This window comes from Oncorhynchus keta, unplaced genomic scaffold, assembly GCF_023373465.1.
Source record: "Oncorhynchus keta strain PuntledgeMale-10-30-2019 unplaced genomic scaffold, Oket_V2 Un_scaffold_19088_pilon_pilon, whole genome shotgun sequence".
Classification (NCBI taxonomy): Eukaryota; Metazoa; Chordata; class Actinopteri; order Salmoniformes; family Salmonidae; genus Oncorhynchus; species Oncorhynchus keta.
In genome coordinates, this window is record NW_026290844.1 from 223598 (window position 1) to 237386 (window position 13789).

Below are 13789 nucleotides of genomic sequence, written 5' to 3' on the forward strand. Positions count from 1 at the left end.
GCCATGAGATCCCTAGCCATGAGGTCCCTAGCTAGAGGTCCATAGCCATGAGATCCCTAGCCATGAGGTCCCTAGCCATGAGATCCCTAGCCATGAGATCCCTAGTCATGAGGTCCCTAGCTAGAGATCCCTAGCCATGAGGTCCCTAGCCATGAGGTCCCTAGCCATGAGGTCCCTAGCCATGAGATCACTAGCCATGAGATTCCTAGCCATGAGGTCCCTAGTCATGAGGTCCCTAGCCATGAGGTCCCTAGCCATGAGGTCCCTAGCCATGAGATCCCTAGCCATGAGATCCCTAGCCATGAGATCCCTAGCCATGAGGTCCATAGCCATGAGGTCCCTAGCCATGAGATCCCTAGCCATGAGGTCCCTAGCCAGAGATCCCTAGCCATGAGGTCCCTAGCCAGAGATCCCTAGCCATGAGGTCCCTAGCCATGAGGTCCCTAGCCATGAGATCACTAGCCATGAGATTCCTAGCCATGAGGTCCCTAGTCATGAGGTCCCTAGCTAGAGGTCCCTAGCCATGAGGTCCCTAGCCACGAGGTCCCTAGCCATGAGGTCCCTAGCCATGAGATCCCTAGCCATGAGATCCCTAGCCATGAGGTCCATAGCCATGAGGTCCCTAGCCATGAGATCCCTAGCCATGAGATCCCTAGCCATGAGGTCCCTAGCTAGAGGTCCCTAGCCATGAGATCCCTAGCCATGAGGTCCCTAGCCATGAGATCCCTAGCCATGAGGTCCCTAGCCATGAGGTCCCTAGCCATGAGATCCCTAGCCATGAGGTCCCTAGCCATGAGGTCCCTAGCCATGAGATCCCTAGCCATGAGGTCCCTAGCCATGAGGTCCCTAGCTAGAGGTCCCTAGCCATGAGGTCCCTATCCATGAGATCCCTAGCCATGAGATCCCTAGCCATGAGGTCCCTAGCCATGAGATCCCTAGCCATGAGATCCCTAGTCATGAGGTCCCTAGCTAGAGATCCCTAGCCATGAGGACCCTAGCCATGAGGTCCCTAGCCATGAGGTCCCTAGCCATGAGGTCCCTAGCTAGAGGTCCCTAGCCATGAGGTCCCTAGCCATGAGATCCCTAGCCATGAGGTCCCTAGCTAGAGGTCCATAGCCATGAGATCCCTAGCCATGAGGTCCCTAGCCATGAGATCCCTAGCCATGAGATCCCTAGCCATGAGGTCCCTAGCTAGAGGTCCATAGCCATGAGATCCCTAGCCATGAGGTCCCTAGCCATGAGATCCCTAGCCATGAGATCCCTAGTCATGAGGTCCCTAGCTAGAGATCCCTAGCCATGAGGTCCCTAGTCATGAGGTCCCTAGCTAGAGGTCCCTAGCCATGAGGTCCGTAGCCATGAGGTCCCTAGCCATGAGATCCCTAGCCATGAGGTCCCTAGCTAGAGGTCCATAGCCATGAGATCCCTAGCCATGAGGTCCCTAGCCATGAGATCCCTAGCCATGAGATCCCTAGTCATGAGGTCCCTAGCTAGAGATCCCTAGCCATGAGGTCCCTAGCCATGAGATCACTAGCCATGAGATTCCTAGCCATGAGGTCCCTAGTCATGAGGTCCCTAGCCATGAGGTCCCAAGCCATGAGGTACCTAGCCATGAGGTCCCTAGCCATGAGATCCCTAGCCATGAGATCCCTAGCCATGAGGTCCCTAGCCATGAGATCCCTAGCCATGAGATCCCTAGCCATGAGGTCCATAGCCATGAGGTCCCTAGCCATGAGATCCCTAGCCATGAGGTCCCTAGCCAGAGATCCCTAGCCATGAGGTCCCTAGCCAGAGATCCCTAGCCATGAGGTCCCTAGCCATGAGGTCCCTAGCCATGAGATCACTAGCCATGAGATTCCTAGCCATGAGGTCCCTAGTCATGAGGTCACTAGCTAGAGGTCCCTAGCCATGAGGTCCCTAGCCACGAGGTCCCTAGCCATGAGGTCCCTAGCCATGAGTTCCCTAGCCATGAGATCCCTAGCCATGAGGTCCATAGCCATGAGGTCCCTAGCCATGAGATCCCTAGCCATGAGATCCCTAGCCATGAGGTCCCTAGCCATGAGATCCCTAGCCATGAGGTCCCTAGCCATGAGATCCCTAGCCATGAGGTCCCTAGCCATGAGGTCCCTAGCCATGAGATCCCTAGCCATGAGGTCCCTAGCCATGAGGTCTCTAGCCATGAGATCCCTAGCCATGAGGTCCCTAGCCATGAGGTCCCTAGCTAGAGGTCCCTAGCCATCAGGTCCCTATCCATGAGATCCCTAGCCATGAGATCCCTAGCCATGAGGTCCCTAGCCATGAGATCCCTAGCCATGAGATCCCTAGTCATGAGGTCCCTAGCTAGAGATCCCTAGCCATGAGGACCCTAGCCATGAGGTCCCTAGCCATGAGGTCCCTAGCCATGAGGTCCCTAGCTAGAGGTCCCTAGCCATGAGGTCCCTAGCCATGAGATCCCTAGCCATGAGGTCCCTAGTCATGAGGTCCCTAGCTAGAGGTCCCTAGCCATGAGGTCCGTAGCCATGAGGTCCCTAGCCATGAGATCCCTAGCCATGAGGTCCCTAGCTAGAGGTCCATAGCCATGAGATCCCTAGCCATGAGGTCCCTAGCCATGAGATCCCTAGCCATGAGATCCCTAGTCATGAGGTCCCTAGCTAGAGATCCCTAGCCATGAGGTCCCTAGTCATGAGGTCCCTAGCTAGAGGTCCCTAGCCATGAGGTCCGTAGCCATGAGGTCCCTAGCCATGAGATCCCTAGCCATGAGGTCCCTAGCTAGAGGTCCATAGCCATGAGATCCCTAGCCATGAGGTCCCTAGCCATGAGATCCCTAGCCATGAGATCCCTAGTCATGAGGTCCCTAGCTAGAGATCCCTAGCCATGAGGTCCCTAGCCATGAGATCACTAGCCATGAGATTCCTAGCCATGAGGTCCCTAGTCATGAGGTCCCTAGCCATGAGGTCCCAAGCCATGAGGTACCTAGCCATGAGGTCCCTAGCCATGAGATCCCTAGCCATGAGATCCCTAGCCATGAGATCCCTAGCCATGAGATCCCTAGCCATGAGGTCCCTAGCCATGAGATCCCTAGCCATGAGATCCCTAGCCATGAGGTCCCTAGCTAGAGGTCCCTAGCCATGAGATCCCTAGCCATGAGGTCCCTAGCCATGAGGTCCCTAGGCAGAGGTCCCTAGCCATGAGGTCCCTAGCCATGAGGTCCCGAGCCATGAGGTCCCTAGCCATGAGGTCCCTAGCCAGAGATCCCTAGCCATGAGGTCCCTAGCCATGAGGTCCCTAGCCATGAGGTCCCTAGCCAGAGATCCCTAGCCATGAGGTCCCTAGCCAGAGATCCCTAGCCATGAGGTCCCTAGCCATGAGGTCCCTAGCCATGAGATCCCTAGCCATGAGGTCCCTAGCCATGAGGTCCCTAGGCAGAGGTCCCTAGCAATGAGGTCCCTAGCCATGAGGTCCATAGCCAGAGATCCCTAGCCATGAGGTCCCTAGCCATGAGGTCCCTAGTCATGAGGTCCCTAGCCAGAGGTCCCTAGCTAGAGGTCCCTAGCCATGAGGTCCCTAGCCAGAGGTCCCTAGCTAGAGGTCCCTAGCCATGAGGTCCCTAGCCAGAGATCCCTAGCCATGAGGTCCCTAGCCATGAGGTCCCTAGCCATGAGATCCCTAGCCATGAGGTCCCTATCCATGAGGTCCCTAGCCATGAGGTCCCTAGTCATGAGGTCCCTAGCCAGAGGTCCCTAGCTAGAGATCCCTAGCCATGAGGTCTCTAGCCAGAGATCCCGAGCCATGAGGTCCCTAGCCATGAGGTCCCTAGCCATGAGGTCCCTAGCCATGAGGTCCCTAGCCAGAGGTCCCTAGCTAGAGGTCCCTAGCCATGAGGTCCCTAGCCAGAGATCCCTAGCCATGAGGTCCCTAGCCATGAGGTCCCTAGCCATGAGGTCCCTAGGCAGAGGTCCCTAGCCATGAGATCCCTAGCCATGAGGTCCCTAGGCAGAGGTCCCTAGCCATGAGATCCCTAGCCATGAGGTCCCTAGCCAGAGGTCCCTAGCCAGAGATCCCTAGCCATGAGGTCCCTAGCTAGAGGTCCCTAGCCATGCGATCCCTAGCCATGAGGTCCCTAGCTAGAGGTCCCTAGCCATGAGATCCCTAGCCATGAGGTCCCTAGCCAGAGGTCCCTAGCCAGAGGTCCCTAGCCATGAGGTCCCTAGCCAGAGATCCCTAGCCATGAGGTCCCTAGCCAGAGGTCCCTAGCCATGAGGTCCCTAGCCATGAGATCCCTAGTCATGAGGTCCCTAGCCATGAGGTCCCTAGCCAGAGGTCCCTAGCCATGAGGTCCCTAGCTAGAGGTCCCTAGCTAGAGGTCCCTAGCTAGAGGTCCCTAGCTAGAGGTCCCTAGCCATGAGGTCCCTAGCCATGAGATCCCTAGTCATGAGGTCCCTAGCCATGAGGTCCCTAGCTAGAGGTCCCTAGTCATGAGTGTGTCCTGTAGCTCAGTTGGTAGAGCATGGCGCTTGTAACGCCAGGGTAGTGGGTTCGATTCCCGGGACCACCCCTAGAATGTATGCACACATGACTGTAAGTCGCTTTGGATAAAGCGTCCGCTAAATGGCATATATTATTATTATATTAGGTCCCTAGCCAGAGGTCCCTAGCCAGAGATCCCTTGCCATGAGATCTGCGGAACAAATCCGAGGTTGGAGATTCATGGTAATTGTAGTCCGTGGTTATAACCTGGTTTAAGCATGTTCTATTAGCACTGTACAAGCCGTTAGCTTGGTTAATACACCTACTTGCAGGCCGTGGTTAGCGTAGCCTAGCCCCAGCTGTCTGCAGGCCACCATGGCCTCCTTGGTGCCCCAGGCCCCTCCACAGATCAGCCCCCAGCTCCTGGTCCCGTTAGCCTCTGTGCTCAGCACCTCCACCCGCCCCTCATACCGCGTACGGCCCCCTGTCAGGCGGATCTGTGGTTGGGCAGACGGGTTAGGAAGCGGAGGGCAGGGGGAGTGTGTGGATTGGGGTTAGTATGGGCGATTACGGTCTGTCTGAACACAGGGCGTTTATCCAGACATACAGCACTTTGATTCAATCAGTTCTGCCTGAAACCCCACCTCTTTAAGGAATACCTAGGATAGGATAAGTAATCCTTCTCACCCCCCCCCCCTTCTAAGATTTAGATGCACTATTGTAAAGTGGCTGTTCCACTGGATGTTATAAGGTGAATGCACCAATTTGTAAGTCGCTCTGGATAAGAGCGTCTGCTAAATGACTTGAATGTAAATGTTAACCCTTCGATAACCGACAACTGCATAGCAGTTTTATTGTTTTTATTTAGGCGATATCGGAGATGGAACTGCGTTAAATCAGCAAGCAGCTCCCGGCGTTATCCCTATTGCGGACGTTGCCATTGGACGTTCCCATTGGACGTTGCCATTGGATGTTGCCATTGGACGTTGCCATTGGATGTTGCCATTGGACGTTGCCATTGGATGTTGCCATTGGATGTTGCCATTGGACGTTGCCATTGGATGTTGCCATTGGATGTTGCCATTGGACGTTGCCATTGGATGTTGCCATTGGACGTTGCCATTGGACGTTGCCATTGGATGTTGCCATTGGACGTTGCCATTGGATGTTCCCATTGGATGTTGCCATTGGATGTTGCCATTGGATGTTGCCATTGGACGTTGCCATTGGATGTTGCCATTGGATGTTGCCATTGGATGTTGCCATTGGATGTTGCCATTGGATGTTGCCATTGGATGTTCCCATTGGATGTTGCCATTGGATGTTGCCATTGGACGTTGCCATTGGATGTTGCCATTGGACGTTGCCATTGGATGTTGCCATTGGATGTTGCCATTGGATGTTGCCATTGGATGTTGCCATTGGATGTTGCCATTGGATGTTGCCATTGGACGTTGCCATTGGATGTTCCCATTGGATGTTGCCATTGGATGTTGCCATTGGATGTTGCCATTGGATGTTGCCATTGGATGTTGCCATTGGATGTTGCCATTGGACGTTCCCATTGGACGTTGCCATTGGATGTTGCCATTGGACGTTGCCATTGGATGTTCCCATTGGACGTTGCCATTGGATGTTGCCATTGGATTAGTAATAATCCCACATGGCCTTGACACAATTTGGAACAGTGGAATGTTGTAAACTTTAACACAGTTCCACCTCTGTCACTGCCAAAATCACAGCAATGCGGGAGTCAGCTATCTGTTAAGGCTCGATCTGATTGAATCTCTGCCATCCAAATGGCACCCTATTCCCTATATAATGTACTACTTTTTACCAGGGCCCATAGGGGCTTTGATCAAAAGTAGTGCACTTTGTAGGGATTAGGGTGCATTTGGGACGGATACTTTGATTTATGGGTTAAAGGCATGTGTCTGGTGAGAGTAAAGGACGTCATGACACACATCACAGAGTCAGGATGCGTCCAGGTTTACGTCTCTCATCACAATACTACTTGTATTGAACATTACTGAGGCAAACACTCCTGCTCGATCAGGAATCTATTACCAATGTCAACACGTCATTAATCAATAAACAGTTTAAGATTCACAGTAAACAATATATCCCCCTCTTTGCTAAACTAAATTACTTGACTAAACTTTTACTTAGTTTGTTCTCTATGATCATATTAACATAATTTAATCAGTAAAACAGGATATGATAATGACTGCAATGAACAGAACAGAACATAATAGAAAAGAACAGAACAGAATAGAACAGAACAGAATAAATCAGAATAGAACAGAATAGAATAAATCAGAATAGAACAGAACAGAATAGAACAGAATAGAAAAGAACAGAACAGAATAGAAAAGAACAGAACAGAATAGAAAAGAACAGAACAGAATAGATCAGAATAGAACAGAACAGAACAGAACATAATAGAAAGGAACAGAACAGAATAGAAAAGAATAGAACAGAACAGAATAGAATAGAAAAGAACAGAACAGAATAGATCAGAATAGAACAGAACAGAACAGAATAGAAAAGAACAGAACAGAATAGAAAAGAACAGAACAGAATAGATCAGAATAGAACAGAACATAACAGAATAGAATAGAAAAGAACAGAACAGAATAGATCAGAATAGAACAGAACAGAACAGAACAGAACAGAATAGAATAGAAAAGAACAGAACAGAATAGATCAGAATAGAAAAGAACAGAACAGAACATAATAGAAAGGAACAGAACAGAATAGAAAAGAACAGAACAGAATAGATCAGAATAGAACAGAACAGAACAGAATAGAAAAGAACAGAACAGAATAGAAAAGAACAGAACAGAATAGATCAGAATAGAACAGAACATAACAGAATAGAATAGAAAAGAACAGAACAGAATAGATCAGAATAGAACATAATAGAAAAGAACAGAACAGAACAGAACAGAATAGAAAAGAACAGAACAGAATAGATCAGAATAGAACAGAACAGAACAGAATAGAATAGAAAAGAACAGAACAGAACAGAATAGATCAGAATAGAACAGAACAGAACAGAATAGAATAGAAAAGAACAGAACAGAACATAATAGATCAGAATAGAACATAATACAATAGAACAGAACAGAACAGATATAAAAGAACAGAACAGAATAGATCAGAATAGAACAGAACAGAACAGAATAGAAAAGAAACAGAACATAATAGAAAGGAACAGAACAGAATAGAACATAAAAGAACAGAACAGAACAGAACAGAACAGAACAGAAGAATAGAAAAGAACAGAACAGAACAGAATATAAAAAGAACAGAACAGAATAGATCAGAATAGAACAGAACAGAACAGAATAGAAAAGAACAGAACAGAACATCTGAAAGGAACAGTTAGAACAGAACAGAACAGAACAGAACATAATAGAAAAGAACAGAACAGAACATAATCAGAAAGGAACAGAACAGAATAGAAAAGAACAGAACAGAATAGATCAGAATAGAACAGAACAGAATCGAATAGAAAAGAACAGAACAGAATAGATCAGAATAGAACATAATTCAAAAGTTCAACAGAACAGAACAGTTTAGGTTAACAGAACAGAATGTAAAAGAACAGAACAGAATACTGTCATTCATATTCCATTCACCCAGTTCAATGTAACAGAACAGGTTTAGGTTACTGTCATTCATATTCAGAATAGTTCAATGTAACAGTGACAGTTTAGGTTACTAGAACAGAACAGAACAGAACAGAATAGAATAGTAAAAGAACAGAACAGAACAGAATATTCATAATAGAACAGAACAGAACAGAACAGAATAGAATAGAAAAGATCAGAACAGAACAGAACAGTGTAATCAGAATGACAGAACAGAACAGAACAGAACAGAATAGAATAGAATAGAATGAAAATAACAGAACAGAACATAATAGGTCAGAATAGAACATAATACAATAGAACAGAACAGAATAGAACATAATACAATAGAACAGAACAGTTTAGAACATAATACAATAGAACAGAACAGAACAGAACAGAATAGAATAGAAAAGAACAGAACAGAACATAATACCCAGTTCAATGTAACATAATAGGTTTAGAACAGAACAGAACAGAACAGAACAAGAATAACAGAACAGGTTTAGGTTACTGTCAGAATAGAACATAATACAATAGAATAGAACATAACAGTGACAGGTTTAGTTACTGTCATTCACCCAGAACATAATGAATAACAGAATAAATCAGAACATAATAGAATAGAACAGAACAGAACATAACAGAACAGAATAGAACAGAACAGAGATAAGTAGTTAGTCTCTGACCGAGTTCTCCAGAGCCATGTATGGCGTGTTGCACCTCACAGCGGCGTCTTCTACATGCTGGCAGTCCTCTGAGGTTATGTTCTTAAAGCCACAGTTCCACATGGACTTTTCCGTCCCCAGACACAGGACCTCATTCATGTGGATAGGACCCATCCCTAAAGACACACACAGACACACCAGTGGCAGTCGCCGACGTTTAAGATGAGGGAGGATATCGGATGACTGTCATTCATATTCTATTCACCAAGTTCAATGTAACAGTGACAGGTTTAGGTTACTGTCATTCATATTCACCCAGCTCAATGTAACAGTGACAGGTTTAGGTTACTGTCATTCATATTCCATTCACCCAGTTCAATGTAACAGTGACAGGTTTAGGTTACTGTCATTCATATTCACCCAGTTCAATGTAACAGTGACAGGTTTAGGTTACTGTCATTCATATTCACCCAGTTCAATGTAACAGTGACAGGTTTAGGTTACTGTCATTCACCCAGTTCAATGTAACAGTGACAGGTTTAGGTTACTGTCATTCATATTCACCCAGTTCAATGTAACAGTGACAGGTTTAGGTTACTGTCATTCATATTCACCCAGTTCAATGTAACAGTGACAGGTTTAGGTTACTGTCATTCATATTCACCCAGTTCAATGTAACAGTGACAGGTTTAGGTTACTGTCATTCATATTCACCCAGTTCAATGTAACAGTGATAGGTTTAGGTTACTGTCATTCATATTCACCCAGTTCAATGTAACAGTGACAGGTTTAGGTTACTGTCATTCACCCAGTTCAATGTAACAGTGACAGGTTTAGGTTACTGTCATTCATATTCACCCAGTTCAATGTAACAGTGACAGGTTTAGGTTACTGTCATTCTATTCACAGGTTTAGGTTATATTCACCCAGTTCAATGTAACAGTGATAGGTTTAGGTTACTGTCATTCATATTCACCCAGTTCAATGTAACAGTAACAGGTTTAGGTTACTGTCATTCACCCAGTTCAATGTAACAGTGACAGGTTTAGGTTACTGTCATTCATATTCACCCAGTTCAATGTAAGTGACAGGTTTAGGTTACTGTCATTCATATTCACCCAGTTCAATGTAACAGTGACAGGTTTAGGTTACTGTCATTCATATTCACCCAGTTCAATATAACAGTGACAGGTTTAGGTTACTGTCATTCATATTCACCCAGTTCAATGTAACAGTGACAGGTTTACGTTACTGTCATTCATATTCACCCAGTTCAATGTAACAGTGACAGGTTTAGGCTATTACATGACCCTCTAATTGTCCCTGTACCCATCATGAGGTTACTACAACCTATCCAGCCTATGAATGAATGTTTCCAACGTAAGTACACACAGGTCGAGAGAATTTAGAGTAATCAAGGTGTCAGACAGTGACACATTCACTAGCGCCTTGCACACTCTGGCCTGCATCTAGCTGATCTAGGGTGTAATCATTAGTCCAACTGTGGCAAACGAGAGTTTCTATTGGACAAATTCAGGTATGTTTAACCCCGTTTCGTTCCGTTTGCTTTTTTAGCAGAATCGGTGCAATGAATACACCCCTGATCACTCGCAAACACAGTTCACTTTCATACCAGTCACATACAAACAGCTCATTGTATATATAATTCCATTTATGAGCTCTGCTCCTCTCACATTTTCCCTTCGCTTGTGGACATCAGTGTAGAACACATCAGCAGTCTGTGAAAAAATATATGTACTGCAAAATATAGCTAGCTCTCTCTCTGTCTCTCTCTCTCTCTGTCTCTCTCTCTGTCTCTCTCTCTCTCTCTCTCTCTCTCTCTCTCTCTCTCTCTCTCTCTCCTCTGTCTCTGTGTCTCTCTCTCTCTCTCTCTCTCTCTCTCTCTCTCTCTCTCTCTCTCTCTCTCTCTCTCTCTCTCTCTCTCTCTCTCTCTCTCTCTCTCTCTCTGTGTCTCTCTCTCTCTGTGTCTGTCTCTGTGTCTCTCTCTCTCTCTCTCTCTCTGTGTCTGTCTCTGTGTGTCTCTCTCTCTATATATATATGTCTGTCTCTGTGTGTCTCTCTCTGTGTGTCTGTTTCTGTGTGTCTCTCTCTATATATATGTATGTCTCTGTGTGTGTCTCTCTCTCTCTGTGTGTGTGTCTCTCTCTCTCTCTGTGTGTCTCTCTCTCTCTGTGTGTCTGTCTCTGTGTGTCTCTCTCTCTGTGTGTGTCTGTCTTTCTCTCTCTCAGTCAACTACTCACCACATTTTATAAACTGCAGTGCTAGCTAGCTGTAGCTTATGCTTTCAGTACTAGATTCATTATCTGATCCTTTGATTGGGTGGACAACATGGCAGTTCATGCTGCAAGAGCTCTGATAGGTTGGAGGACGTCCTCCGGAAGTTGTCATAATTAGAGTGTCATTCTATGGAAGGGGTTGAGAACCCCGAGCCTCCTAGGTTTTGTATTGAAGTCAATGTACCCAGAGGAGGATGGAAGCTAGCTGTCCTCCGGCTACACCACGGTGCTACTCTACAGAGTGCTGTTGAGTCTACTGTAAACCTTCATTGCAACATTTTTATCAATTATTTGGTGACGCGAAAATATTTAGTATCGTTTTATCTTAAAAGGATCACTTTTTTCATTTTTCACTATTTTTGTTTTTATGAAATTCACTGAGGAGCATGGTCCTCCCCTTCCTCCTCTGAGGAGCATGGTCCTCCCCTTCCTCCTCTGAGGAGCATGGTCCTCCCCTTCCTCCTCTGAGGAGCATGGTCCTCCCCTTCCTCCTCTGAGGAGCATGGTCCTCCCCTTCCTCCTCTGAGGAGCATGGTCCTCCCCTTCCTCTGAGGAGCATGGTCCTCCCCTTCCTCCTCTGAGGAGCATGGTCCTCCCCTTCCTCCTCTGAGGAGCATGGTCCTCCCCTTCCTCCTCTGAGGAGCATGGTCCTCCTCCCCTTCCTCCTCTGAGGAGCATGGTCCTCCCCTTCCTCCTCTGAGGAGCATGGTCCTCCCCTTCCTCCTCTGAGGAGCATGGTCCTCCCCTTCCTCCTCTGAGGAGCATGGTCCTCCCCTTCCTCCTCTGAGGAGCATGGTCCTCCCCTTCCTCCTCTGAGGAGCATGGTCCTCCCCTTCCTCCTCTGAGGAGCATGGTCCTCCCCTTCCTCCTCTGAGGAGCATGGTCCTCCCCTTCCTCCTCTGAGGAGCCTCCTCTGAAGTGTCTATTCTACCGAACACTCCAAAACCAGCAGAGTCTCACACCGAAGTGGGATAGGACACTCAAACCCTTTTACTGCACCTGTACATAGCCCATCTATAACTTAGCCCAAACAACTACCTCTTCCCCTACTGTATTTATTTATTTATTTGGCTCCTTTGCACCCCATTATTTTTATTTCTACTTTACACATTCTTCCATTGCAAAACTACCATTCCAGTGTTTTACTTGCTATATTGTATTTACTTCGCCAGCATGGCCTTTTGTTACCTCCCTTATCTCACCTCATTTGCTCACATTGTATATAGACTTATTTTTCAAACTGTATGTTTGTTTATTCCATGTGCAACTCTGTGTTGCTGTATGTGTCGAACTGCTTTGCTTTATCTTGGCCATCTTGGTTAAAAAAATGTTTTTTAACCTTTATTTAACTAGGCAAGTCAGTTAAGAACAAATTATTTTCAATGACGGCCTAGGAACAGTGGGTTAGTGGGTCTATCTGTAAATAGCATTGTATCTGGTCAAAGACAGTTTTTTCCAGAAGTCTACTAAGGGTTTGTAACAGGCTGATTGGTCGGCTATTTGAGCCAGTAAAGGAGGCTTTACTATTCTTAGGTAGAGGAATGACTTTAGCTTCCCTCCAGGCCTGAGGACACACACTCTCTACTAGCCTTAATTTGAAGATATGGCAAATATGAGTGGCAATATCGTCTGCTATTATCCTCAGTAATTTTCCATCCAAGTTGTCAGGCTTGTCATTGTTGATAGACAACTATAATTTTTTCCCCTCTTCCACACTTAGAAGATTAAACCACAGTGCTCAGTCCTCACCTTGTCCCATGCGAGCTCCAGTCAGAGCCTCCTTGGCAGATCCGAAGCCCAGCTCCCTGCACACTACGCTGGCGGACAGCAGGGTCCAACGGTCGTCACACACCGTGCCCCACTCATTGTTCCTCAGTACCTCCACTCTGCCCTCACCCAGCTTGGCTCCACCCTTCAGCCTCACCGTACTCTGATGAGTGAAGGAGAGGAGAGGAGAGGAGAGGAGAGGAGAGGAGAGGAGAGGAGAGGAGAGGAGGGGGGAGAGACACACAGGGGGGAGAGGAGAGACAGGGGAGGAAGGGGAGGAGACACAGGGGAGGAGAGGAGACACAGGGGGGGAAGGGGAGGAGATACAGGGAGGAGAGGGAAACAAGGGAGGAGAGGAGGGGGAGAGACACACAGGGGAGGAGAGGAGACACAGGGCAGGAAGGGGAGGAGACACAGGGGAGGAGAGGAGACACAGGGGAGGAAGGGGAGGGATACAGGGGGGAGGAGACACAGGGGAGGAGGGAGGGGGAGAGAGACACAGGGGGGGAGGGAGGAGAGGAGACACAGGGGAGGAGAGGAGACACAGGGGAGGAAGGGGAGGAGACACAGGGGAGGAGAGGAGACACAGGGGAGGAGAGGAGGGGAGAGAGACACACAGGGGGAGGAGAGGAGACACAGGGGGAGGAAGGGGAGGAGACACAGGGGAGGAGAGGAGACACAGGGGAGGAAGGGGAGGAGATACAGGGGGGAGAGGAGAAACAAGGGAGGAGAGGAGGGGGAGAGACACACAGGGGAGGAGAGGAGACACAGGGCAGGAAGGGGAGGAGACACAGGGGAGGAGAGGAGACACAGGGGAGGAAGGGGAGGAGATACAGGGGAGGAGAGGGAGACACAGGGGAGGGAGGAGGGGGAGAGACACACAGGGGAGGGGAGGGAGGAGAGGAGACACAGGGGAGGGAGGAGACACAGGGGGGAGGAGACACAGGGGAGGAGAGGA

The 13789-nt window shown here is 48.0% G+C and overlaps 1 protein-coding gene across 7 annotated transcripts in view; it reads right to left on the reverse strand.

Moving 5' to 3' along the window:
- The window catches only part of LOC118380199 (lysyl oxidase homolog 3B-like), a 62741-nt gene that overhangs the window by 25546 nt on the left and 23406 nt on the right, over positions 1–13789 (reverse strand). For all 7 annotated transcript variants that reach the window (XM_052514675.1, XM_052514674.1, XM_052514673.1 and 4 more), the window contains 3 exons: positions 12814–12994; positions 8789–8943; positions 4791–4961 (listed from right to left, as the gene is read on the reverse strand). In XM_052514675.1, the coding sequence (XP_052370635.1) occupies positions 4791–4961; positions 8789–8943; positions 12814–12994 (507 nt within the window). The remainder of the gene's footprint in view (positions 1–4790; positions 4962–8788; positions 8944–12813; positions 12995–13789) is intronic.